We start from the raw sequence: 27,587 nt of genomic DNA, 5'->3' as shown, positions 1-27,587 counted from the left end.
AAAGTAACTAGCCATGTACCTATTTTTAAATACCAAGGATTTACACTGCAGCAAATAAAAAATATATCGGTTGACCTGCATAGGTATGTACCTTTTCAGGATTAGCACTTCAGGCACATATTTAAATTTAAGCATTTGAGGTTATTTGACATGTTTCAAGTTAGCCATGAATTTACTCAGAACAATGTTTTTATTGCAAATATGTTATAAAGTTACACAGTTGCTGAATTACTAGGTAATTTTCAAATAATATAGGAACAAAAGTTAATTGAATCATGATGGTCTTTCAAAAAGTTATAATACTTTTGCTTAAAATTAATGTCCTTATATTTTATACCATTAAAACCATTTAATTTGCTTAATAGCAAGCCACAAGATATCAATTGCAGTCCTTGCTTATACCACTGAGGGTCTATATGTAGTACTGTATCTGTCTCATCAGACTTTTTAATTTAGTATTTACAATGTTTACAGTATTTGTTTACATTTTGGAAGCAAAACTTCATGAAAAGAAAACTCTGTTTTCTCAGATCATCACCTTAGTATATTCATTTCTTCGTTGTCTTATGTGTTGTGAAATGCTTATATGAAATACAGTCTAGATATGCCAGGAAATAATCACATGATGTTTGCTGTCATTGCTGTATATGCTTTCATGTTTTACCACTCTTCCCTGCTGTTTGCTTAGTATATCTATTTAGACTGTGAGCTCTTTAGGGCAGTAATTTTGAAGTACTGCATATTTTTACTGTCTTTGATTAGAGAGGGTAGCAGTTTTATTTACCTCATAGGTTCTATAGAGATATTGTATATAGTAAATACAATAAAATTATTTTTTATAGGAGTGCTAGAATTGTTTGCTCTGGTAAGTACTGCTGGGACTTGAGGAACTCTGTTTTTACTTGAAGACTGAGTAATATTTTCCTGTACCTCTGTCTAACATAGTCTTTTGGAAAATCTGGGTTATAGAAAATTGCCAAATCCACAGATGCTGGAGTTTTAATATACAATCAAAGAATCATCAGTGACTCAAGACACAGTGACTAGATACATCTCATGTTGAATTTTACACGTATAAAGTTGGTAAACACTATAGTTAAAAACATAATCCATAGATACAGCTTTCACACAGTATTCTATATACTTTTCTGTCATGAATTAATTCTAATAACAATATAGTTCTACTTCGACGCTTTTTCTATCCTTTGTTAGGATCTCCTAATCCTTTTCTTTAAGGGGAATAATAATTTTCTTTAAAAGGAAGAATGCTCTGCAAGAACAGCAGACTGTCTAACTTTTGTCAGTGACAGAATGTAATTATGATTAATAGCAGAGTTTTACTGCGGAGAATTGAATTTTACGAAAAGTTATTTTAAGCAAATGAAGTACCAGTGACAGAAACTGAAATTCAGTAGAATCAAAAATGCTGACTATAGTAGAAGGGGTTTATGTTATTATTTGTTTAACAAATAAAGCAGTAGTTACACCTGAAAACTTTAAAGACATCTGAGGAGATTTTTATGTGTTATTATATGCCCTGGTGATAATCATAACAGCTGTCTGTTGGTGATAATCAAAACAGTTGTCTGTTGTTGGGAGGACTATATGACCATACTGGAAAATGTTATTGACACAGAGTAGTCTTTCTGTTCTTATAGAAGCATATACTTGACTTAAATGAGTGCGGGGATTTTATACTGCATGAAAACATGCTGTGAAGGTTATTAACCTTTCTGTATTTTGAAATCAAGGATTTTATTGTTGATCAGATTAAGTTAAAATCATACTGAAGAAAAGAGTTAGTGAAAGATACATTATAGACAAAAAGGAATTGGAATTCATCTCAGTTTTGTAAAAGAGAAAAACTGTTTTTAATTCCTACAGTAGTCTCATTTAGTCTGTGTACATTTGAATAATCTGTATTTGTTACAGGGTTGAAACTGCATACCATTTCTTAAAATGTAGTAGAAATGCAGGGACTCGAGTAGAAATAAGGGAGCAATTTGCAGTTGGGGAAATTTTTGTTATAGTGCAACACTCAGTATAGTGTGAAATATGGTGTGCTTATGTCTTTGTGACTAGAACTGGAAGGGAAGGAATCTACGGGAAAAAATCCCCTCTGGGTAACTGCTTTTCAGATTAGGACCTGAATTAAAGACATTGATTTGGAGTAGATTTTTTTTCAGTAAACTGTGTTATGTGGTTGCACGTTTTTGCTCCAGAACAACTAGGTTTCCCCAGAATAATTTATTTCAAAATTATGAAATAGCCAGAGAAGTTTGTTTTTAAGAGATCTTGCTGTGAATAGCTAGAAAGGACCTTTCCTAGCAGTAGTGTATTGACCTATACATCTTTTTCTCAGTGTCCCACATACTCAATGGGAGAACATACAAATATCTTTAGCTATGTTGCATTTACAGTCTTTTACAGTCATGACATTTTGGATAAATCCTTAGCTTCCCACAGCTGTATTGCTGCCAATATCAGTCTAACCTGTTCAGAAGAAAGTCTGGATATCTCTGAAATGCGTGTCATTATCCTATCTAGCCAGAATATACCATATGCTTCTATGCAGTTTGGGTTTTGATTTAGACTTTGTTAGTTCAGTGTATTTTCATGTTAGATGACTGGAAAATAGTTCTGAAAAGAAGTTTGGAACTACTTAAGGTTTTATTGGATTTTCACTACTGAAATGCCAGAAGACTTTTTTTTTAGCTGAACTTTTGCTTGTATATTTTTAAAGTATGCTAAAGATAGAGATATCTTGTTTCTAATGAACACTTGTAGACAAACAATAGTATTAAATTGTATTAAATTGAACTTGTTTTTAGCAGTGAAATGGTTATGTACTCTTAAATGTTCTGTATTATTAGCACTATAGACAATAACTGAACACTGGAATATTTATAGTTCTTAAGGGTTAACAATATTTTTTTCATTTATATGTGGATATATTTCTTTGTTCTTACTCGCCTTGATAGAAGGATGAACTCAATGACTGCTTGCTGCTAATTAAAATGGAACACCATAAAGTGCTCTTGAAAGTATTTGGTATTAGCCCTTTCAGTTTGTTGTTAATTATTAATCAGAGAGAGAATATTTTTTCCTAATATAGATTTTTCCTTTTCCTCTTAAAAATAAACATAGCCCTTTCTTTCTTCATCCCTACAAAAAAAAAAACCCAGCCAACCACCCAACCATAAAAACCAGAAAAGTATGTCAGGCCAAACAAATGTAATAAAACCTTTAAGTATAAAACTGAAATGCTCAGAAGTTTAGCAAATAGTAGAGCCCAGTGAGGATTTGCCTTTCTATTTATGCTCTATCTGCAGACTTTAATTACATGATCTCATAATAATCTTGTGTCTCATGAAAGTTATTTCAGAGGCTGTTAAAGCTGACATTAATGCTCATTCACTGTCCCCTCTTAACTTCAGGTTATTTTATTCCAGAATAAAATTATCTATGAATGGAATTAACAGGGGTGGTTGATTAGGTTTAATCAGAGATAACTATCAGCCTTAACTCCAGTTTTTGTATCTCTCAGATACAATCTCAAATCTTTAAAAAGAAAGTATCTATAGTGTCAATTATATTGTTGTTGTAACTAATGCAGTATGGAGTGCAAGTTACTGAGACACTGATGGCTAGGAAAACACAGATACTATTGAAAGAGAGAAAGACACACTGCTTATTTTAAGGGTTTTTTTTGTCTTGTTCAGAACAAAATTTCTCTGTTAAATAAGACATAATTTTGCAAAATTGGGAGGAATTTTATTGTGTGTTTTCCAGTGCCCTATCGTAGTTTGATGGGAGACAGAGAACAACTATTATAATGCAATTGCAGAGAACCTGTATGACACTCATCATAATTCTATCATACTCTGTCACCTGTGATTTCACAGGTTTTTGAAAATATATGGCATACAGGTAGTTTGTTTTGTAAAAGGTGATTGATCACATGTATATAATACAGGATAGGAACTTGGACTACCTTCAGCTTGGCTAGGAACTTGGTGACTTAGTCAAACACAGCACTCTAAAACTTGAAGGTACATATCTTTGCACCCACCCTTTTTTGTGTGGATATTTTTGTGGTACTGGCTGTATGATGTTAGACACCTTCGTGCTTGCATGGGGTAACTTGCATTATGTGTGCTCGACACAGGAAAGTAAAGGGAATAGCTTATTTAACATCAGTAACAAGGCTGCCTTATAATGCATGAATCTACTTCGGGTTTTGATTTCAACTAGGAATTGGTAAAAATATATCTCTGGGTTTTGCCTGTGGATGCTTAGTTCACCCTCCTGACAGATGGCAGAGTCCTCAGCCCTTGAAGAATATTAAAATGTTTTATTTGCATTAGTACAATTTCCATAGAAAAACTTGAACAAATGTTACCTTTAACACAAGGCTTAAGGAGCTTACTTGAAAGGTTCTGACCTTTCAAGGGAAGTAATGGTTCATAATTTTCTCTTGGACTGGCAAAAGGAGGAATTAAACACCTCTTTCTTTATGCCAGTTGAAGGTCTTACCATCTAGGTCTGAGACTACAAAGGGCATAAAGAAAAATGACTAGAGTCATACAGCTGTGCTCATAACAGCCATTTTTTATTTATGTTTCAGGGTACCGACATGCCAAAAACATTTTAGTACAATTTTACTGGAATTGTTTTTTTAAAGTCTTTGGCACACTTTCTATACATTTTTTTCTATAAGAGAAGGTTGACTGTATAGTTGGTGCCCTGCTGAATATTTTAATTGGAATTTTCAATGTCACAATTTCAATTGGAACTTAAATGTCATTATTTTATCACAGAATTTTAGAGCAGAAATCTATGTAGAGATTAGTTTCCATTGCATTGGCTTTGATTATAACCTAAATCTCTCTCCCTATTAACAATAACCTGTTAGAACAAGTGGTTTTAAAATCTTGATTACATGCTAGCTAAACCTGAAGTCAAATAATTCAATGAGCTATTTAGTTGCACATTTACCTATACAAGTAATGAGAGAACTGGAAAAAATTCTGGGAACAGAAAACACAAAATCAATAAGTAATCAAAATCTGAACCTTGTGTATAGTATATAGAATCACATCAAAACAGTGTTTACTGAATAACTGACATTTAACTTAAAGCAGGCATGTGGTACATCAGTTATTCAGCCCAACACTCTTCTGTATCATTACTGTTGTTACCCTGGTATTAGATGAGCTTTGTCACAAAAGAAAGTTATTGCTCTTTATTACTGACATAAAAGAAATATATTTGTGTTGCTATCATTAACTATATCATCACCATTGTTTCCAGCTATTTGAGTGTTCTCTAATACTTAGATATGCTCAAGGCAACTGTAGCTACTGATGAAAAGTGTCTTTCTGACTTCTAACTACTCTGAAATCCAGGTAAAAAGCATATTATCTGGCAAACTGAGGACTTTTTTTCCAAGCTGGAAAAACATTTGCATTGTTTCTTCTGCACTTACTAAGGTACTGAGTATGCCCACTTGCTTATGCAATTTTAAATATGCTCTTCAAGAATAGAGGCTTATACTTCTATTTCTAGAAATCTAAAGCAAAATCAAGCACAAGATGCTTTTAAACCAATTATCTACCAATATGTCTGCTTTCTCTGCTTTGGTACTTATTGTCTGCTTTCCAGTGCTTCAATAATTTAATAAAAAATTGGCAACAAGGGTTATTAAGGGGTGCATATGATCATCATTACTTGCAGAAGGATCTCATTGGAATAAACCAGAGATATTAATGAGAAATAACACAAGGATTTATTTAATCATTGATTCACTCAAAAAATAATTTGTGCCACAGACTGAGGGTTTGTATGTTATTGTGAATGTCTTTTGGTTTATGTTTATCTTTCATTTGAACAGCTTGTAACAAAGCATGCATATTTTTGTCTTGCTTTTTCCCCCCTGTCATACCTTGCTTATATAAATGCAGCAGGAGATGAAGAAAACAAGCATACTGGAGTTCAGGAATCAGAGGTTGAGGCAGGTCTGTCTGACCACAAGTACCTATCTCCTTTAGAAACATTTTCCCTTGAGCATGTAGGGAAGCTTTACCAGCCAGCTTGTAAATAAATTAAAAGTCAAAATCCAGACAATATTTATATCATTTTGTGTAAGAACAAGACAAACAAATTCGATATAGCATAGTTTATTTACCAGTTTGTGAATGCTTAAAATAGTTCAACCTGCAAAGAATCACTTAATTTTTTCACTCTTTTGTATCCCTCTTTATGAAAGTACTCTGTCACTATGATCAAGTTGCAGCCTTATCAGATCTGGGTGGACACACCTTAGATTTAATACCCTCTACTCTGCACTGATACTTTTTACAAGCAGGGAAGTAAACATTATTGTATCGTGACACTTTTTTTCCCTAGTTTGTATAGGCAGACTGATGATGCTGAACAAAAGTAGTAGGAATCTGCATTATACAGAAATATGAATATTTTGGATAATGTCACTCATCCTGCTTGGAAGACAGTTCAGTCGGTAGTAAAAGGAAGTTAGTGTGATGAGAACTGATAGATGATGTTCAACAAACAGATGCAAATATTTTTTCAACTCAAATACCATGTGATTAAAATATACAACTTTACTTTCTAATTTCAGAAAACACACACTCTACAGGTTCAAAGACCTGCAGAGATCTAAAGATTTTTTTCAACCATTATTTTTCTGCTCTTAAGTTTCTTTCTCAAAGGAAATGCCATAAAAGCATAAATGTGCATTTACATGCACTGTTTATAGGTTACGTTCTGTTATCCCTGTTAATAATTGTCTGTGACAATACATCTATGTGGTGGATGTGGAAGAGCAGCACAGATAAGCTTTTCTGGTTCCAAATATTTGGGGCTAGACCAATGCTAAACTTAGCTGCCTAAAATTAGGCACTGTAGTACATACCTCAAGGCCCATGGAATGAAGCCCAGAGAAAGATAATGCACTGAGGGTATTACTGCAGTTATGTGGAGTGAATTAAGTGCTCCAGAAGGGTGGCCCAAAAAAATGACGGGATGAACAAGAAACACACTTAGTACTAGCTGGTAGGAAAAATTACTGGCTAAATATAAGTATGCATAAAATGCCATTCTCACTTAAAAGTGTAAGTGCCTGAATCACAGTTTATTGGGAATCCCATGGCCTGGACCCTACTCCCATTGTTATTTAAAAGAAGAAAATATGGATCACTATTTTCTTCTTAAAACAAAGGAATAATTACTATGATAGGGCTCATTACTTGTTCGGAAATCTGGTTACTAGAGTAATTTCAAGATTTGCGAGCTGGAAAGCAGGATTATTTTTAATTTTTTTAAATTTAATTTTCATTTAAACATCCTGCCCATTTTTCATTATAGTACAGTTTCCATTTATCTTGCTTTTGTTATGGTTCTGTCTCTAAGTGTGTATTGTTCACTGGTGTGTACACTGTGTGCTGTTCACCTGTGTTTTGTGATAACTCCAGCATAGTGCATGGAATTATACTAACATAGTTTGCAAAATATTTGTGTGTGCTATAGTTACGTTGTTCATCATAGTAACTGTTCCAGTTGTTAATCATCATTGTCTGTTTTTAATGTTATAAAGATTATGAGGAAAAACATCAAAACCCACCTGTTAATGGGCGAAAAGGCAAGTTGATGATATTACTAGTGAATTGTGGGTGCTTGAGAAATTTTACTTATTTTTTGCTGCATGTGTGTGTGTTGTTTAGTTCTACTAGCTCAAAATTAGTAAGTTCATGTATGTTAAATTTGAATGCGTTGCTTTACTTCTTGTGCTTAAAATAATTATTTTCAACTGTGGTTTAAAATCTTTCTTGGAATCAAAAGCTGCAGATTTATTTTTGTTTTAAAGCTAACTGTATTACTGAAGATGTAGTACACCACCTAGATATGTGATCATGTTGCCTATTTAGAACTAGTGGGATAGTTTCTGTACTTTTGCTCATTTAGGAATTCCCAGTCTGCCTTGCTCTAAAAGACCAAGTACAGTTTGCAGAGATCTACAAAATTGTCTGCATTGTCCACCATGTGGGGAATAGCCCCAGTTACACTATTATGGGCTATTCCTAGCTTTCTCTTCCCTAGAATAATTTGGCAGAGGGTGTACAGGTATCAGGAGAGCAGGGATTCAGTTTTGCCTGTGCTAGTTCATTGTGTTGCCGGAAAGACCACAATATTTTTAATGTGCTGCTTATTATCCAGTGTAGACAGAGTGAATGAGGTGCCTTTGCAGAGAGGACTCAGTGTCAGCAGCCCAGCAGAGCGATGCACGTGGTCACCTCCCTTACTCTAGTGGCTGTTGCAGCGTAGTCCTGAGTGAGTTCAAATGCTGGGAGTTTGCTGCTGTAACTGTAATGCATGCTAATTACCAGATGATAGTTCAGTGTCATATACATTTAAGATTTAAATTCCAATCCTGGTAAAGTTGGAGGCTTTTGTCACTGACTTGACAAGGTTGACAAAACAATAATCAGTCATTAAGTCAATCTAAAAATGGTTTTGTTCTCCATTTATCTTCTACTACTTCAACAAAACCAGTATTTTATATACTTAATTATAGGGCCTGAAATATGTACTTTGCACAATAAACTAAATACTACTAACCTGTATTTAAGATAGTTTATTTTCATATACTTATTAATTTCTCTAAGGTGTCCGTTTTATGTTTTAGAAGTTTCTTCTGCAGAGCTCTCTTACTCCAAAAGAATGGCCTGTGCCTAATATTCAATTTCAAATATTTATTACCAAAACCACTATCCCTTTCCATTTTTCCTTGGGTCTTTTGCATTTCTCTTTCATGTATTTTGTATGACACCTTTTGATCACTTGCATTTCTGAGAAGATGCTCCAGTTAATTCTGTCCTTTACTGTCTTAATTTAGGGTGCATAAAAGATGATATAGTTACCAAAGCAAAATTTAAAGACTTTCAGGTTATCAGTTCCCTCACTTATTAGAATAATATTACATAATTACACAACAGCTTTGTCTACCTTATGGGAATCAGGAATGCTTTCCAGTTCTCATCTCCCAGGTTGAGAAGTGTCTGGAGCCTGTTTGTACCTTGAGTCTATACCAAGACAAGACTCAAGTCACCGACTGCTCCCCTTTCTATGCACTCTGGTTTCTGCATGCATGGGAGTCCCACCACTCTAAGCTGTTTGGATGCCTGGAGGACTAAAATTGAAAGTAGGTTGTATTCCAGACTTGCTGCACAGTTTAGACACAATCTAAAGAATTTAGGTGACTGAGGTGCAAACTAGGCAGAATAAAAGGACCCCGGTCAAAGAAGTGATGACAGATGGACCTGCTTAACTGACCTGCAGAAATGGTGTATGCATACACTTTTTTGAAACACAGTCATGTGGCTGTCATGCCAGAGGGGACTCTTATCCTGCTGGCTGACCTGAACATCTTCTTCCATCTAAGACCTTTTGGGATTTCTGGAAATGGGACCTACACTTTGCCTGAACTACTAAACATGACTGCTGTGAGTCTTGTGTGTGCTCTCTATTCCCCTGGCCCACTGACTCTAGACTTTGCTAAGAGACTGTGACAACTTCTGAATTTTGCATGAAAAATGATACTGAATATGTTTCTGTGTGCTGTGAGAATACTTAACATATTCATATGTGTTATGAGTACTACAATAATACTACATTTTAATTAAATTCTAGTTCAAGCAAAGTATGGTTTACATAAGGTTGAGACTGTGGTAGTTGTAGGCAGACAAAATGATCAAAAATAAAAAAACCTAACACAACAACACAAAACAGTGGAAGTACCCATAAGATGCAAATTCTCCAGACTGAAGAACCTGCATTCTGCTGAAATTCTTTATGATATAGGTGACTATTTTATGAATTTAAAACTACCAGGGAAATGTGACAGGTGAGAAAGAGTCTAACTACTAACTTGTCCATAAATAGCTTCAAATTTCACTTATTTATTCAAAATGTGAAGTGGCATCTTTCAAAACTACATCACGGTATAAAGTAGCATTTCTAAGACTGATGTAGTTTTGTCTGTTAGTCAAACATAGTTTTTCTGGTTACTAATCTAACATAAGTAATGCTGAAAAATAGCACAGGTGTTTTGCTGTGGACAGCAGTTGCATGTAAAAATGCATGTGAAATTTGCATGTAAATTTGAGTAATTTTGAGCAATAATAACATGTATAATGTTAATTAGCAGTAATTGATATTCTGAAGAACCTAGAGCTTTCTGAAGAAACAAATATATATTTTTCAGCTTTCTGTAAGCCATTTATTGTATTTTCTTTATTGGTTGGTATTAGTGCTTAAAACTACTGGCTTATTTCAGAGTCATTTTTTGAACTGAATAATTTTTTAACATTTTAGAATTGTGCCATAAACTTCAATCTTAACTGCACTTAAAAAAAGTAGAACACCTGTGATTGCTTGCAGAACTTTTCTGTGTGTGTGTGTGTGTGTGTGAGAGAGAGGGAGAGATGCATGTTCATATAAGTATAAATTACCTTTCTGCATAGAAAATATTTGAAGACTTGCTGTAAGATTGCACCTTTTTCAGTAAAGAATAAAAACAGCCTGGAAAAAAAACCCTATACCAAGCTAAACCTTGCATTCTGCAGGGTGGATTTGTAGGCTGTTCACATTTCCTTGTGTGCACAGAGTGCTCGCTGACACGCAGGAAATGGGAATGCAAAGTGAGCAGACTATGGGAGAGAGGTGCAGAGCAGAAACTTGCATTTTGCTCCATATTTATGTTGGCCATTACTTGCAATTTGCCTTATTTAAATTCATTAATCATTAGACTCTGGAGATATTTTGACTTTCTTTGTGTTAACCTTTCATATCAGTATGAGGATAGCCATACCATGTCTGACTAAAAGTCGATCTAGGCCCAGTATCTGGTCCTCAGCAGACCAGAGGTGGATGCTGGGGGAAAGGAATATGAACAGAACAAGTGTGTAGTAGTGCTTATGCAGGATACTGGATCCCCAGTCTCCTATGACTTGTGCCTCAGGAAACTACAGAAGCATCAGTGGTGTCTTTACATGGTGTCTTCATCTCCTTCATAGGCTCTCTGCAGCCTTTCTCCTACCTTAAATCAGTCCTGCCAACAGAAACCTGCAGTGCTTATCCAAACAGGTGACTCAGTAGAGCTATTCTTACAAGAGACTTAAAATGCTCCTATTGATAATAGGCCAGCAGGCCAGCTGTATTGCATTTGTTTCTAACATGTTTCAGGCATATAACCAGAAGAGGGAGCAAAACTGCCACATTTTAAAAACATATAAAATTATATGAAACAAACAAAAAAATCCTCCCCCTACTGCAAACAGTCCTGGAAAAAAACCTTGATAGTGGCTTAAAAATAATATATTTACTTTGTGATATTTAAATATACTTTACTAAATATTGACATACAGATATTTAACGTACCATTAACTGACTGTATTTTTCTTCTGACTAATCTGGTGCATTTAAGTTTTTCTGGTGCTTCTTCATGTTTTACAACTCTATTATATTTATAAAAGGAGCAACATGATACTTTTATTTTTAGCTAAAAGTAGGCTGTGACTGTACTAAGCGATATTGCAAAAAGTACTCTCTGTGACCTTGCTTGACTGCATCTACAATTTTCTTTAAAATAAAGAATAGAATATTCAAATCAATATATTCCCCATATAGTGGTATCCACTAGTAAAACATTTTAAAAGTAAGCTTAAAACAGAATTGATGGACTTGCAGCTAGGGAATATGATGAGAAGAGACTGCTGCTGGACTAGGCTTGTTAAGTGATTTACAGCTACAAATAATTAATGTAGCCTTGAAGTCAATTTGAAGAAAACATTTCTGGAGTAAAGGAATAACCTACAGTTCAGTATCATTTTTGCTACGCTAGTAATGATAATATGAAATGCAGATATGTGGCAATATTTTTTTATTGTCTACCTAATGACTTCCATTAACGTTCTAATGTATTCCCACTGCAGCCCCAGGGAATGAAACCCAGGGTTTGGTTTTTTTTTCTGTTTTGCAGAATGTGTTGTTCAGTAAGGAAGATGAAATCAAAACGATAAATAATTAAGATATGTCAGAATTTTTATTGGAAAGCTGTATTAGTTAAAACCATGGTATAAGTAATGCTTGCATAGCCATATTAGAACAAAACTTTATTAATTTTAAAATGATATTAACGTATCCTGGCATTCGTTTGTTGATTTGGCACAAATTTGGAAACTACTTTCATGTGAAGAAGAGGGTGGGGACGTGGGGGGGGGTGTGTGTGCGTGTGCACGCGTGCATGCACAGTTTGTCTTGCTCATAAAAGGCACAAGGGAGAGGTGCTGTCCCTGCCTTTATACTGTCCACACTTTGCCAGCATTTAGGACAATGCTCTAAGATGCAAGACCCATTTCACTTCTTGGAGGAAGCATGTCTCAGATGAATGCCTTGAGCTTTAATTTATAGAATCATTCTTTAAAATAATCTTCCAGTGTATGGAGGAAAAAATGTAAATCAGCTGTTACTGTGTCAAAAGAGGGAACTAAAAAATGGTGTCCTGAGATTTGCTGTAGATTGTTACCTGGAGAGACAGGAGGTTTCACTCTAAATTTGTCAGAAAGGCTATGTGTGGTGGTGTTTGTTTTCAGATATTGGACGAGTCTAGTTCCTGTTACAGCAGGGTAGGGAACATCAGGGCTGTTTTACTGAGGCATCTGGAGGTTTCTCCGATGTAGGAGCAGCAGCAGTCTGGCATAAAGCTTCATCGCTAGCTTTGTGTCACTTGGAGCTGGCCTTGATGCCATTAGCGGCATGCTGGTGGTGCAAGGTGGGACTGGATTCATTCCAGTTATAATATAGTATGTCTTGGACAATTCATGTATCATGACTTGAAGCCATTTGCTTTCCCCTAGTAGAGGTTTGACACAACTGAGAATATTTCTCTCTGTGTGAACTCTTGAGACTGATGGCTTTTTTTTTTTTAAATTTTCTTAGGGACTTTGTTTTGTAAATTAAAACTTGTATAACATGAATTTAGCTTTTTCTATGTCTTTAATTCTTCTTCTTGTATTCTTAATGCATAAGTTAAAGATCTCAAGTGTCTGGTTCAAACCAGAGTTACTGAGCTTTTGACAGTTTTATCACACAGTCCTAATGGCTTGTTATTGTGCTGCTTTGTGTTTAAGAAGCACTAGCCAAATCCACTTTTGACTCATTTTTACAGTAGTTGTCACTATACATTATTAAGTACATCATTCCCTTCTGAGCATTCATCTTATAAAATTAAAAATAGAAGTTCTGAGGATTTTTCATTTGCAGGAAATGATGACTAAATTAAGTATGTCCTAATGAAAAAGTGAAGATTTTATGATAACCTAATTAAAAGTCTAAAACTAGAAATGTACTGATAAAAATTGGTTCACAGAAATTTTAGGTGCTGAAAAGAATATAAAAGCTGAGTGGATTTAATAAAAAAGACATTCAAATAAAAGAGAAAGTATATAAAAATGTTTCAAGCAAAGGGTAATTATGAAAAGGGCTATTACTGTCTCCCTGTAGTGTGGAGAAAAGAAAGGAGGGGAGGTAGTATTTGCATAAGAAAACCCCATTCTTAGCATCTGGTATTTTGCTGCATCATCTTGTACTTCTGCAGTTTGCTGCATCATTCCAGTTCAGCTGCAACATTCCTGGTGCTAAGTTGGCAAGTTTACAAATTCAGAAAAGCTGGACATATGCAACTATTCTTATCATATATTATTTCCATATTTTTAATATTTTTCATATTGAATATTCTAAACAAAAATGTAAGAAATGCTGAGGTTGTACTTAACACTTGAGGTACTGGAGTGCACCACCCCCCTCTCCCAGGCAGCACAAGTATCATTCTCAGGAGGGAAAGGCACACAACCAAGTGTCATCCTGACGTGCAGTGGGGAGGGCCCAGCTACATAATTCACTGTGGTGGGCAGTGCCCAGGGGGTAGGTGCAACAACTGCATCTAATAAAACATCTAAAGATTGTACCTTTCATATTGATGGGAAGAATCTGGATCGTGCACCTGTCAAATCCTTCTAGCCCCAAAGGTGCATCAGATAATGAAAATATTCTGACTCAAAAATCTCATATTTTATATAATCTATATAAGGTCTTTTTGTATAAATATTCAATAATTTTACACCTTTCTTTATACATAAGTCAAAACTGATTCTCGCTTACTTACTAGTTCTGTTCCCCATCAGAAAGCTCTCATTTAACAACATATTTTCTTAGCTTTGAAGAGCATAGAGATGGAAATGGAATTAGAAAAGAGAGAAGATAAGGTTAAATGTTGGAGTAAATCTAATGGATGTATCTATTTTTATTTCTCAGTTGAAATAATAACCATTACTAGCCAAACTCTTACAATGTTCTAGAAGTCAATGAAGCTTTTCACCTGATCTGGAGTACCTCCAATCTGTGTATACTCAATCTAAGAGTTATACTTAACTAATGATAAAATTAAGCAGCCATTTGAATTTAATGCTAACATGCCATAAGAATAACTACAGCTATAGAAGGATGGTCATTGGAACCTTTTCTGAAAGTGTTTACCTGGTCATACTATCACTTTTAGTATAAACATTTTAAAATAGCCTGTCTTGCTTTTTATAATAGTTTTTTTTTTTTCTTTTTTAAGGTTAACACATGGCAAAAATATTTATTCAAAAAGTTAGATTTTTACTTGATATTTATTTCATCATGCTTGTCAATTCAAGTGTTATTACAGAAGCACTTCTAGAGTGCTCCCAAGTGGCTTAAGTGTTTTCTAGATACCTGTCAAAAAATTAGCAAGGCTTAGGAAAGCCTTTCTTTTGGTAGGGCACTTTGGTATGAAAAATGATTTTGGTGACTGAGCAACTACAGTTTTTAGGTTCAGAACTGAATCAGGAGTTCTGAGAAACAGCTCTGACCAAGTTGGCCCTGTCTTCTAAAACTGCCATAAAGCTAGCATGGAAATCACTCTGGGCTTCCTGGTATTCTTCAGTATTTAGACTGTCCATTATATATACCAACAAAATCCTGTGTTTCAGATTACTGTCTGTCTACTTTTCATATTATTCTAAGTATTTCCACTGTTTGACCTAAATGATTGTCTAATGTTGTTTCTTCCTAGCAGTGACTATTCCTTAAATTCAGAGGTAGTTTTACTAAGGTTATTAAATTTTTTTGTGTGTTAGTTAAAAAGACACTTCTGGACTCATCCAAGAAAAAGGAAGCATAGATAGCATCAGTAAATATTTTATTGCTAAAAGTGTATTTTCATAGAGAAAAAGAATCACATTTTTGTTAGGAAGAGACATAATAAGATTTTATTTCCTTTTCTTATTACTTATTTCTTATTTCTCATTACTAAATTTCTTATTTAGTACTTGGTACTTTAAAGATGACCATTTCTGTTTCAGCATGCATGTCTGTGGTGTCATGAAATCATTATATTGACAATTTTATTGATGTATTACTTGAAGCCTACAACTTCATCATTTTTAAAAATCAAAGCCAAATTTTATAGGACAGCAGCCCGTCATATAGAACAACAGCAGCCACAGATAAGAAGGCTGCAGGATGTCTAAAGATAATATTTTTACATGTTTACATTTTGAATACCAGATAACCATCAGTCTCATTTAAAAAGAAAAACAAAAGTCATAGGCTAAAACCACTTTATGTCAATTTATTTTGAATCTATAAGATTGAAAATGTGTTCCATATCTATCATATTCTTCTCCATCCCTGGCTATTTCTGTGACCATAGAAGTGGTTATATCTGTGGGCAAAGGCTGTGAGGAACTTTGTGCTTTGTGAGATCAGCAAAATAAGCAGATTTTTAACAGCCTAAAGCAAAAATGGAGTTCACGGTATTGAATCTGTCTAGTTAATTGTTCTAGATTTGGTTTTGGCAAGAGATACCAAAAGGTTTAAAACCTATACTGTTATGCTAACCACACAGTTTAATTGTCAGAAGATGGAGAATTAATGTGTAAACCAAAAAATATCTGACAACCTCAGAAAGTCTTGCAAGTCTAGAGAGTGGAGTCTCTGTAGGAGGGTGTATGTGCTCCTATTCATAGCTCTTTTCTGAGTGCTTAGGTCAGAAATGCCAGTTTCAGGGTATAGGATCCATAATTAGCAAGAGAGTTTTTATTGAGTAACTTTATCTGCCTAAAATAAAAATTGAATTTAAATTAAATCCCAGATTTAGAAAGTAAATCCAACCTAGTTTTGGCTTAACAATACTTTGTCAATTTAAACTAAACATACATGATTGCTGGTTCAATTTTGGTTTGTTTGTTTGTTTGTTTGAATTATAGCTTTGCAAAGACTTTTTTACCAAAATATTTTTAACTTCCTTTTTAATTTACAGAAACACAAACATATTGTAAGAAGTTATAAAATATAGAGTACTAGCTTTTAAAAATGGAAGAAATTATTGTGTACATAACCTCCTGGTTTTTTATTCCAGTTGTTAAATATCAAAGAGAGTAGAATATTTGACAAATAACATAGATACTAACTTTTGTATAGTATGTTCTGTTCTGTGTTTAAGATGTTTACTAATTCTATCTACCACAGGCCTCTAAATTAAAGAACTAATCTAAATTTTTGACATGTTAATGATAGTACATTTGTTTAGATCAAGTTGTCCCAAATGATATTATGTGTCTTATAATGTAAGTTACATAATATTTCTGATTTTTTTTTTGGTTTATGCTAGAAGTTACATGGGAGGACCAGCAGAAAAAGGTGAATGGTACAATAACTGATGACAAACCATTGCCGAAAAAGAAACACCATTCTGAGCCAGGTTTGTCAGGGTTTGGAAAACCACATGAAAGCATGAGACTATAAAAACACATTTCATGCTTTTGTAATGCGTGTGTGCTTGATGTACCTTATTTTTTTTCACTTTCGTGTGAAATTTTTAGTATGTAGAGACCATTTAGATTACATAGTTCTGTTTTAGAATAGCCAAAATAGATCTGCTTTTGTAAACAATTGTGTTAGAATGCACTTGCATTAGAAAAGTGTTCTGGCACAATATTAGACATAGTTTGCTTTTTAGTTTTGAATATTGTTACGATTTATCTATGTGTGCAAGCCTCAGGAATCCAAGTATGAGTTATGCTGATTCTTATTTAGTTGACCAAACCAATGTATCTACTGCATGTATGGTGGGAAAGTCTTCTAAAATACCTGAATCTGAAACCTTCTTGCAACATGACACATGGCAGAACCAGTGTTCTGATGTAATTTTTTTATACAAGCTGCATTTTATATCTCCATATGGCTGGAGTTCTCAAATCGAAGAGAACTCTTCCTTCCTCTGACTTGTACATGAATGGATTTCTTCTGAAACTAAAAACTATCACAAACTTTCTTCCACCCCAAACATAAAATGCAATTGTTTGACTCTATCTTCATTCCTGCAAATGCATAGCAATAAAAAGTAAACCTAGTAATAATCATGATGATAATGTTGATGATAATAATAGTATTGTTCTCTCCTCTGAATCAGACAATAAAAGGTCCCGATCACATTAATTTATGCACTTGCAAAAGGCACTGGGATATTATGGTGATAAGCACACTGTAGGAGTAGAGTAGAAAAAAAGAAAAGAGAAGAAAAGAAAAAAGAAAAAGAAAAAGAAAAAAGAAAAGAAAAGAAAAGAAAAGAAAAGAAAAGAAAAGAAAAGAAAAGAAAAGAAAAGAAAAGAAAAGAAAAGAAAAGAAAAGAAAAGAAAAGAAAAGAAAAGAAAAGAAAAGAAAAGAGAAAAGAAAAGAAGAAAAGAAAAAGAAAAGAAAGAAAAGAAAAATAAAAGAAAGAAAAGAAGAAAAGAGAAAAGAAATCTTTAGATTGTGGGTTTAATTCTGTATTTAAAGGTTGATCCACATCTACTCAAGTGAACAGGAATTTTTCAGTTCCAAGAATACTCAAGCTCAATTTTGGGCTGCAAATCTCTCTCTATTGGCCATATTAGTTGTCTCACCTGATAACAACACTTTTCCCAGTCACAAGTTTAAGTTTACAAGATTGGCCAGTTGTGCCACCTCCTAAATCTTGTTTTTAGGCCCAACTACATGCTGATCATTTCCAAGTTGTTTGTTGAAGCTCAAATATTGTACAGGTGAAAGTGCAAGACTCAGAACTGAAGAAAAGCAGCAAAATCTGGATTGACTTTGTAACCTAGGAATTAGAGAACCCAGCTGCAAAAGGCCAGACCTGCAGTTGCATTTTCTCTTCCCTGACTTAGTGCATCAGAGGACGTTACAGCATAAAACAAGTACTGCATATAAGTCAGGATCAGGACGTACTGTATCTTTTCCAGCTGAGCGATTTAACTATTGCATGGCAGATTCAAAATACAGTGTCTACAGATCTTCACTCTTACATTTCCAGGGCAAGTTCTACAGAATAATGCCTCTGCCCAGACTTTCCCCTTACATAGTAGCTACTTAAGAACATTATCTCCATATCCCAGCTGAGGTGGGCTTAGAACTGTAGTCTAGGCAGATGGCACATTCATAGTTATTAGCAATACTTGTTTAGAGCCACCTTCCCCAATTTTTAGAAACGGGAGCCATATTGTGTTAGATGGCTGCTCTTGGGGCATTCTAGATTGTGGAACATGTGAAATCTTGTACTTCTAAGATGGAAAAAACAGGTAGAAGAATAGAAATCAGAAACAAATATGGACATTAAAAAGTTGTCACTTTAGAAGTGTTTTGTATATTAAAACAATATTTATAGGATTTTTATCTGTTTTTCCTTCTGGAACAGTACTGCTGATCTCCAGTGCTGCAGGGAATACACAGAATTGGTTTGGAAAGCAAGTTGCGATTGCCAAAGTCTAGAATAGATGCAAAGTTGTGTAAAAGTTGTGTTCTGTGCTCTACAGCCCTAGGTATTTCTGTGAGGGGTGGTGCCTGCTAAGAGTATAAATTCTGCTCTGATTTACATTATCAGTAATATCTTGCATGATATGTTCACATGGGACAATGGTATGTGAGACAGAAACATCTGAGGTGGTTCTGAACACGCTATAATGGGCACCAAATAGTGAATACCTATATTCCTAGGATGCTTTTCCAAACCGATTCTGTTTGTCAAAAAGCCCTGTGTACTAATGTGGCAGAAGCAGAGGAGTACCCGTGTAGCAGATCAATGCAGCTTCCAGGAGCTGCATTATCTGCTATGCGTGGCACACTACTGTCCCCTATAGACATCCCTATAGCATTACAAGCACTTAGTTCATTTCAAGGCAGCAGTCAGGACATCTGGAAGGAGGTGCCATAACGCTGTGCTCACCCCTGGATGTTGAGATATATTGTATATGTGACCACAATCTACCAGTGATGTAGCCTGATGGAATCTGCCTAAGAAACCTTCAAATTCCTTGAAGCTTTCCAATATGGGATTTACCCTCTGTGCAGGACTGTGCTTTCTTTCATCTGAGAATGCTTTAAATGTTCTGTTGGCACAGAAAACAGCCAGGTGATACTAATACAGCTTAGTCCCTGGCTGTAGTTGGCAGTCTGCAGAGAGAAGCAAGGAGGAATACACGAACCTCATACGGCTGTTGCTCTGTTTTGATTGCCTTTTCATATAAAGCTTTTTCTGCTATAGTCTGTTATGAAAGCTTGTCCCATTTTTAAGTTCAGTTTGTCTGTTAAGAATTTAACCTGAGCAGTCACATGGAAATAGCCATGGCAGTATTATAGCTAAGAAAATATGTGAGAAAAAATAGGTATTGATTATATAAATACCTTGAGTGAAGAACTGAGATTGTGAGAAAATTGTATATAAAAACATAGATAATAAAACCACTCCAAAAAGTAATGGTAATACTGTATCATGTGAAGCATTAATATTCAAGAAATATGCATAACTAGAAATGACATCAGCAAATGTGTTGGAGGACAATTAAAAGTCATTAAATAAAGTATTAAAATAGTTCTAGGTTTCAGGCTTCTCAATAGGAGATGCTGATAAAATTCCTTTTCCTGAATATCAGAAATCAACAGGTTTTCTTAACAGTGCCTGTAATCTTTAAGTTCTGAGGCAATTTGCAAAACTATTGTTCCATATACTACAAAGAGTCAATTGTATTTATGCAAAGATTTTGAAGATTGGAATGGTAAAATTGCAGAATCATAAGCATAGCATCAAAATTGAAGCCATGTCTTGAATGTGTGTGCCCTTCCTTTAGCTGATGTCAGCACTCTGTCAGAGAATACTGTGATTTCAGGATACCACCGAATCAAAGAGCATGTGGAATTATTATTTGTTCCTATCTAATGTTACTAAACATTTCTACTTTCAGCACCCCGGTCTCTGAGCTGTGATAGATGGCATATGGAAGAAAGTGAATAAAGCTCTAGTCGTCTGATCACATTTATTTGATCAGTGAAGAAAAGCACAGCATGCAAACATTTTCGCAAGGTTTTGCATTTTTATATGTGAGGCCTTAAGAGAAGTTAGAAAAGAAGTAGTCTGTGGGTAGGCACTGTGTCCTGTACTGATAGAGATAAGGTTAGTCAAGTTACTGTTTTTCTTAAAAAGCCATTATTTTCATCTAGGATCATCACTAGTCTCTCTTGAACCCATCAGGGCTATTTAAAGGGAGAAAGCACATAATTTATGGTACCAAGGCAGTGATACTAATTTCTGTTTTCTGTCAACTGTTTTTGAAGTGTTCAGCCTCACTATCCAAGGTTTTGGAAGCAAATGCAGTCTAGCAAACTGTGTCTCCATCCAGAGATGATACAGGTAATGCAGAAACTACCTTCATGAGATAGCAAAGTAAACACTATTGTTTTTCCTACTTGGAGACAGTAGATTTGATGGTTATTATCTGGAAACCATCCTGTAATGGTCCATTATCATTGTCTGTTGAGAAGGTTGCAGTGTCATCAAATATCCAACCTTTGCCACAGACACTTCTAATGTCTAAGCAACAGCTGAAGAACAGAACCATGAGAAATTGACCAAGAGGAGACAGAATAGTTGAAATGGATTTATACGTCTCAGAATGGAATGAAGTAAAAATGGAGTGCCCTTGTAATTAATTGGAGGAAGGCTGTATTTCTTTAATATAGTACTAAAGGGTTCTGCACTTCAGCCACAACAACCCCCAGCAGCGCTACAGGCTTGGGGAGGAGTGGCTGGAGAGCTGCCAATCAGAGAGGGACCTGGGGGTGTTGATTGACAGCCGGCTGAACATGAGCCAGCAGTGTGCCCAGGTGGCCAAGAAGGCCAATGGCATCCTGGCTTGCGTCAGAAATAGCGTGGCCAGGAGGGACAGGGAAGTGATCTTACCCCTGTACTCGGCACTGGTGAGGCCGCACCTCGATTCCTGTGTTCAGTTTTGGGCCCCTCACTACAAAAAGGACATTGAATTACTCGAGCGTGTCCAGAGAAGGGCAACGAAGCTGGTGAAGGGTCTGGAGCACATGTCGTACGAGGAGCGGCTGAGGGAACTGGGGTTGTTTAGTCTGGAGAAGAGGAGGCTGAGGGGAGACCTCATCTCCCTCTACAACTACCTGAAAGGAGGTTGCAGAGAGCTGGGGATGAGTCTCTTTAACCAAGTAATAAGTGATAGGACAAGAGGTAGTGGCCTCAAGTTGCGCCAGGGAAGGTTTAGACTGGATATTAGGAAGCATTTCTTTACAGAACGGGTTGTTAGGTGTTGGAATGGGCTCCCAAGGGAGGTGGTGGAGTCCCTGTGCCCGGTGTGTCGGGTTGACATAGCGCTGAGGGATATGGTGTAGTTGGGATCTGTCAATGTTAGGTTAATGGTTGGACTAGATGATCTTCAAGGTCTTTTCCAACCTAGATGATTCTGTAAAGTTCTAGAGGAATCATAATGGTAGGTTAAACATATCAGAAAATACAAAGGTAATGCATGCTTACAAATGGCAAGTCTAAATATATAGAATGGCTTTCAGTTTGAAGGGAATCATGGCTTGCTTTATTCATGGAACATTTATGTCTCTGTCCTGGGTGGAAGTATTCCTTGACTGTACATAGACAAAGCCTTTCAGAAATAATTTTAATGTGACTATAATTTGTAGTTTATCTATTGGCATGGAATCAGCTGAAGTATTAAAACAGTAGTCAAAAATAATTCAAAACAAAGTGGTGGTTATTTTAAAAGAAATTTGTAGTCAGAATTGAAAGTATGTTAGATAGGAAGTTATAAAAAGGGAGATAGGTTCAGAAGTGGGGAAGGAATGAGGCTGGAAAAAGCAAAGTAATGACAGGACACACACACAAAGAGGAGAACACACTGGTACTTCATATAAAGGACATCATGAGCATTAGATAAATCAAAAATTATGGTTAAAGAAAGCAGCTGGTATAAAACTGCTGGCTTGTGAAAAGGAGAGGAGCAGAATGGAGTCATGGACTAGTTTATAATTGCTGAAGAGAAAAAGTGACTGAGCAGCAGAACAGTTTTCAAAAGAAATGGCTTGAGAAAGGGAAGAAGAAAAAGTCCATGGCCTTGATGCAAGTTTCAGTGTGCTGTGGAAAGCCTCAGGAAGAAGGTACAGAAAAGGATCTCATGAGGGTGCTGTGGAATCTGAAAATCAGTGAAGTGGATAAAATTTACAAAAAGAGCTGCATGTTGAATCTATGAGGATCTTTTAACCTGTGACAAGTGAGAAGTAGTGTAGGTTGAATATGTCATGACTAATTGTTTTCTTGAAAGAAATCACTGTTTGCCCACTTCCCAAGGACTCTTGAAATTAATAAATGGTGTATTTAAAACAGATAGTCCTCTCATGTATTTGCTTATTTTAAAATCTGCTTTCATTTTTTTCCTATGCCACTTTGAAAGACAATATGCCTAGTCTGTACCAAAGTAACAAAGAATTGGAATCAAGAGAGAAGAGGGGACTCTGTGGATGGGAATTGCAGTCCCAGTGTGAGTAGGGCACAGATGTAGTCAAGCATTGCACTTCAGTGTCCTAGCCAAATTGCATTAATTCAGGGTATAATTGTAATTTATGGTGGATCACATATAGTGAGGTGGCCTGAAAATGTCTAACAAACCACACACCTTTTTTTATATATCCTTTTACTGCTTTTCTGTGTTTTGGAAACTATCCCTGCAGTCCTAGCTATGTGATCTCCTGGACAATCTGATTCCGTAGGTGGTGAAACTTCTTGACATCAGTAGGATGAGGATAGATTTAGTATAGGGAGATATCTGATACAGGATAGCTCATCTATCCTTTATTGACAATAGAGGATGTATCTATGCTGTTTGCTATCTTTTCTGAAGTAGTATTGATGTTTGGCTGCCTAAATCACCTAACTTATTAGTGAGGTTTATTATCTTTTCAGGATTTATGATATTTCAAATCCAATGTGTAACTAGTGCTTTAGTATTTGGAAATGTTACTATTTTGTCTATTTCCCCTTATAATGTGAACTTAACTCAGAGAAACAAAATCATAAAAGCTCTCTCTCTGAATTCCTCATTTAGTTTATCTCTTGAGACTTATGAAAAAGTAATGCAGTCTACATGGTTTTGTTTGATTTATAGAGTTCATTCTACTGAGGATATTTAAGATTTCTTCTTGTACGTTATTTTCTACCTTCTTCTCTATTACCCTTACATTTGGGTAGAAATAACCCACATTTTCTATATTCTTACTGTTTTTATCTAGTGTATATTATATATATTATATTATGTAATTGCAAAATTAAATGTATTGTTTCTGTCTTCCCTGTATTTTCTTTATCCTAGTTATACCTCTGCTTATATTTTTGAAGTAAAATGTCAGCATCTATCCAGTATACAGCTGTGATTTTGTGTGTATGGATTTACACTTTAAGATAAAGAACTCATCTTTAAAGAGTAGTGAATTACCTCATCAAAAAAAAATCAGAAGTGCGGAGTAGGCTCTGTATCTACAGGAAGGGTAACTGGAAGATGTGGCTTAACGCTATTAAAGAAGATCAAGGAAAACTGATTTTATTCACACCTCAATGTAATCAAATAGCTTTTCACTCTAAATCTTCTTTTAACAAATATTTCTGCTCTGAACTATTCTGCTATCTACTCTTCTTCTTTTATCTGTATCCTTAGCATTGCAGAGTTTGAATGGTGTCAGAGAACATCTTTTCTGGGAGTTAGATGCATTATGTCATTCTTCAGGTCTAATCACATCCAGACTAATGACATATCTATGGAACATACAGACTGCAGGGAACATTTCTATCTTAAAGTCTCCTTCATATTTTAAGATTATGTCTATTTGACTGTGCTCTCACGCATCTTATTTTGTGGCGTGTCCAGAAATGAGGCTTTCCAAATCTGAAAGTCACAGAAATTTCTAAGACCATGTATGAGGTGAAAGACCTTTGTTTTTAAGGAGAAGAGAAAACTGACATTAAGAAAAGCCTTGAGGAAAAAAAAAAAAAAAAAGAGTAATTAACTTATATCTCTTTGTCCTATGCTGCTTTCAGAATTTCAGATGGACATGTTTACTGTGTAAGGTTTCAAGCACCGTTTTTTGAACACTAAGTTCCTAAAAGCTTCTCTTTAATAAGTGACAGTACTTACAATGGAAAGTTCTGTATCAAAGCATGATAAAATAGATGGTACTTATTTCGTTTTAATCAGACTTGTAATACAATACCTCGTTTTCATTTACTTTATAAGTTTATTCATTGGGAGTCTCATTTGTTTCTAAATCTGTGTATAATACCCTTATAGATACCACTTTTATACATCAAGATGAACAATTGATCCAAATAAATGCTAGTTCCACAACAAAGCAATAACTATACAAATGAAGACTGCCTATTGACATGATGTAAATTTAATAGAATTTTATTCCATGATTTTGTTCTCAGGTTTTAATGTATTTCTACCAACAAAGATCTATTTTAGTGGATTACAAGCTACAGAGCCACAGAATTTTCAACCTATTGTTTGGGATTTATGGCATGGCTTCTTAATCAGGAGGAGGTTGATTCACATAAGTGCTATTGTGTCTAAATTAATCGTTCTATTAGGACTTCCTTCTTATCATCATTAACTGAAAGAAGTTGGTGCATTGCCATGCCACAATTTCTACTAATTCATTAATATTTGCAACAATTAATACAAAAATATTATATGCCATTTATCTCAAGAGATTAAATATCAGCTGAACAGGTATCTGCAATGAGAAGATACGTATTATCTTTTATTTTCCTCTCTGGCTTCTGTTAGAATTATTCTTCTAATATATTTGATCAGTAAAAAATTAAAACTGAAAAATATTTGTAATTAAAAGTTAATTTTGTTTGCCACTTTGATATGTAAATGTTTTTTTCATTACTTTGCATGAGGACTTCTTTAAAAATACAGTTTTTTAAAAGTATTGGTACATGTGACTGATATGCAGCCAAATACTCGTCATTTGGTTCTAAAATCTTTAAAGGGAGCTTCTCTGGTATTCTGTTGTGTCCATGCTAAGCCCCACTGACTCTACTAGAATGGCTTGCATTACCATACCAGGCATATTCCTAGTTTGGAAATAATGTGATTCCATCTTTTGAAAATTTCTTTAGAAGAATTTATCTTAGTGCAGTATATGTCTTAAAGCTATGCATTCTTTAGGCTATCAAAAATAATAAATGAAGTATAAAGGGGTCATGATAGAGACTTTCTAATAACTGATTTTGACATAGTAGAAGTGCTTGCTTCAGGGCTATAGATATGTAATAGAAAACATTTTCAGAAAATTTTAAGTACTTTTGCTGGGTTTTGGTGGTGATAATAATGAATTATTTATTTAACAGTTATAGCAATTATAGCTACAGTATATTAATACAAGCTGTAATACACCAGGGGGGAGTAGATCTTTGTATTTGCTTATTTGTATTTCATCCTATGGATTCATTGTACATGCCCAGATAAAAAGATATTTATATGCCATTACTTCTTTTTAACATGTGAATGCATAGCATCCTTTGTCAAAACTGTCAGCTGCTATGCTTTCATGTTACCTGTCTCTCATATAACACTTATATGTGTTCATGCTGTAAGCAAATGTAATTGCCTAAAAATGCATTCTAAATATACATGTTAAAAGCTGCTTGTGTTTACAACAAAGTTTTGGTACAGTCTTGGCATTTGATAGTAGATGAAAATTATAACCTGCTGGTTATAGAATAAAATTGTTTACTATAGAACACAGTGGCTATCAAATAAAATTTAGTGTTGTCTTCCATTTAATTTTGTTGATTTATATTGCTTATTCTAATTTTGCATTTGTCAATGGTATCTTGATATTGACTGTAAAATGTGGATAAAATTATAGCATATTTTTGTGGTGTATGAACTTTTCTGGAATTCTTAATCTAACATCTGCAATGTTAGTGAATTATGAGCGATGTTTTGTGACTCATTAACAAACTACAAGTTGAAACTAGGTCAGCCCTTAGAGAGAGAGATAGATATATTTTATTTCTGATGATTTTTGGAAGAATGCATTTGTTCTGCTAGTGATGATAGCTTCACAGTTCTTTGTAAATATTATTTTTCAAGATGAATTCCTTCCATTCTTTTGCTATAAATAGATTTTCAGTACAGAGAATGACACTGTCCCTCAGATGTTCTCCATGTCTGAAATGGCAGTGTTTTTGAATGTGAAGTAATAAAGTAAGTAATGAGATAGTTCCTTTGGCATTTAACTTGCATGCATTTTCAGTAACTTAGACTCCTGTGAGATGAGAGTAACATTTGATTCTGAAAAAGTATCTGCTGAATTGACCATGAGAGTTAATAGCTATACATTATTTTTTCTCACGTTCTGTATTTTGGTCTTGAAAATATTGCCGTTGGGTGAGTGTTACAATAATGCAGTCCTTTCCAGAGTGTGTTATGTGGATTCTGAAATTCCTGAGCTTGTATATCCTTTTGAAAAAAATCTGTTTTCCCCTTTGGATATGCGAAGTTTGGTTCAGCATAAATTACAACAGTTTAATAGTTGAAAAATCTAATGATAGACTTCCCATTGGTGATAAACTGAATGTTCAATACTTAAAAGAGAAAAATAATGCTTGCGTTCAAGTAGATAACGTTCCAAAAAGTTGAACAGTCATGAACAAAAGTGTTTATGCTGGTTAACATACCTTTTACTATCCAGCTTTTTCTTCAGCTTCATTGCAAGGATTGACTTTGCTGTCAGTTATAACTTTTATTATTTTCTCAGGTCTTATACTAACCCTGTCTTTACTGTTCTTTTTCAACAACAGTAGTTTAACCTTTTCTTCCTCAGCTTTCTTTTTCCTTCTGGTGTCTCTGCTATTTTTTTCCCCATTTACTAACTCTGCTCTGCAGACTTCTCTCTGAAACAATTTTTGGCCCTTTCCCTCAGTGTCAGTTTTAACCTTCTGAATACATCCTCTCACGCCCATCTCCTTTGTCTATGTCTGTACATTACACGATGTGATCACAGAAGAAGCGGAATCTTCAAGGAGAAGAAACTCAGGTCTGTCTCTTCTACTGCTTTTCTCTGTGTTATTT

At 34.9% G+C, this 27,587-nt stretch overlaps 1 protein-coding gene across 29 annotated transcripts in view; it reads left to right on the top strand.

Moving 5' to 3' along the window:
- The window catches only part of RIMS2 (regulating synaptic membrane exocytosis 2), a 500,381-nt gene that overhangs the window by 358,263 nt on the left and 114,531 nt on the right, over positions 1 to 27,587 (top strand). For 13 of the 29 annotated variants that reach the window (XM_074814086.1, XM_074813314.1, XM_074813163.1 and 10 more), the window contains one exon: positions 27,520 to 27,552. The exons of 6 other annotated variants lie outside the window; for them this stretch is intronic. In XM_074814086.1, coding sequence (XP_074670187.1) covers positions 27,520 to 27,552 — 33 coding nt within the window. Of the gene's footprint in view, positions 1 to 16,774; positions 16,865 to 27,519; positions 27,553 to 27,587 lie in introns of those variants that run through there. 10 more of the 29 variants (XM_074812494.1, XM_074812830.1, XM_074812744.1 and 7 more) reach the window with 2 other exon arrangements.

This window comes from Strix aluco, chromosome 1 (genome assembly GCF_031877795.1).
Source record: "Strix aluco isolate bStrAlu1 chromosome 1, bStrAlu1.hap1, whole genome shotgun sequence".
NCBI classification, from domain to species: Eukaryota; Metazoa; Chordata; class Aves; order Strigiformes; family Strigidae; genus Strix; species Strix aluco.
Note: the sequence above shows the minus strand (reverse complement) of the source record. Positions and strands in the feature narration are given on the sequence as shown.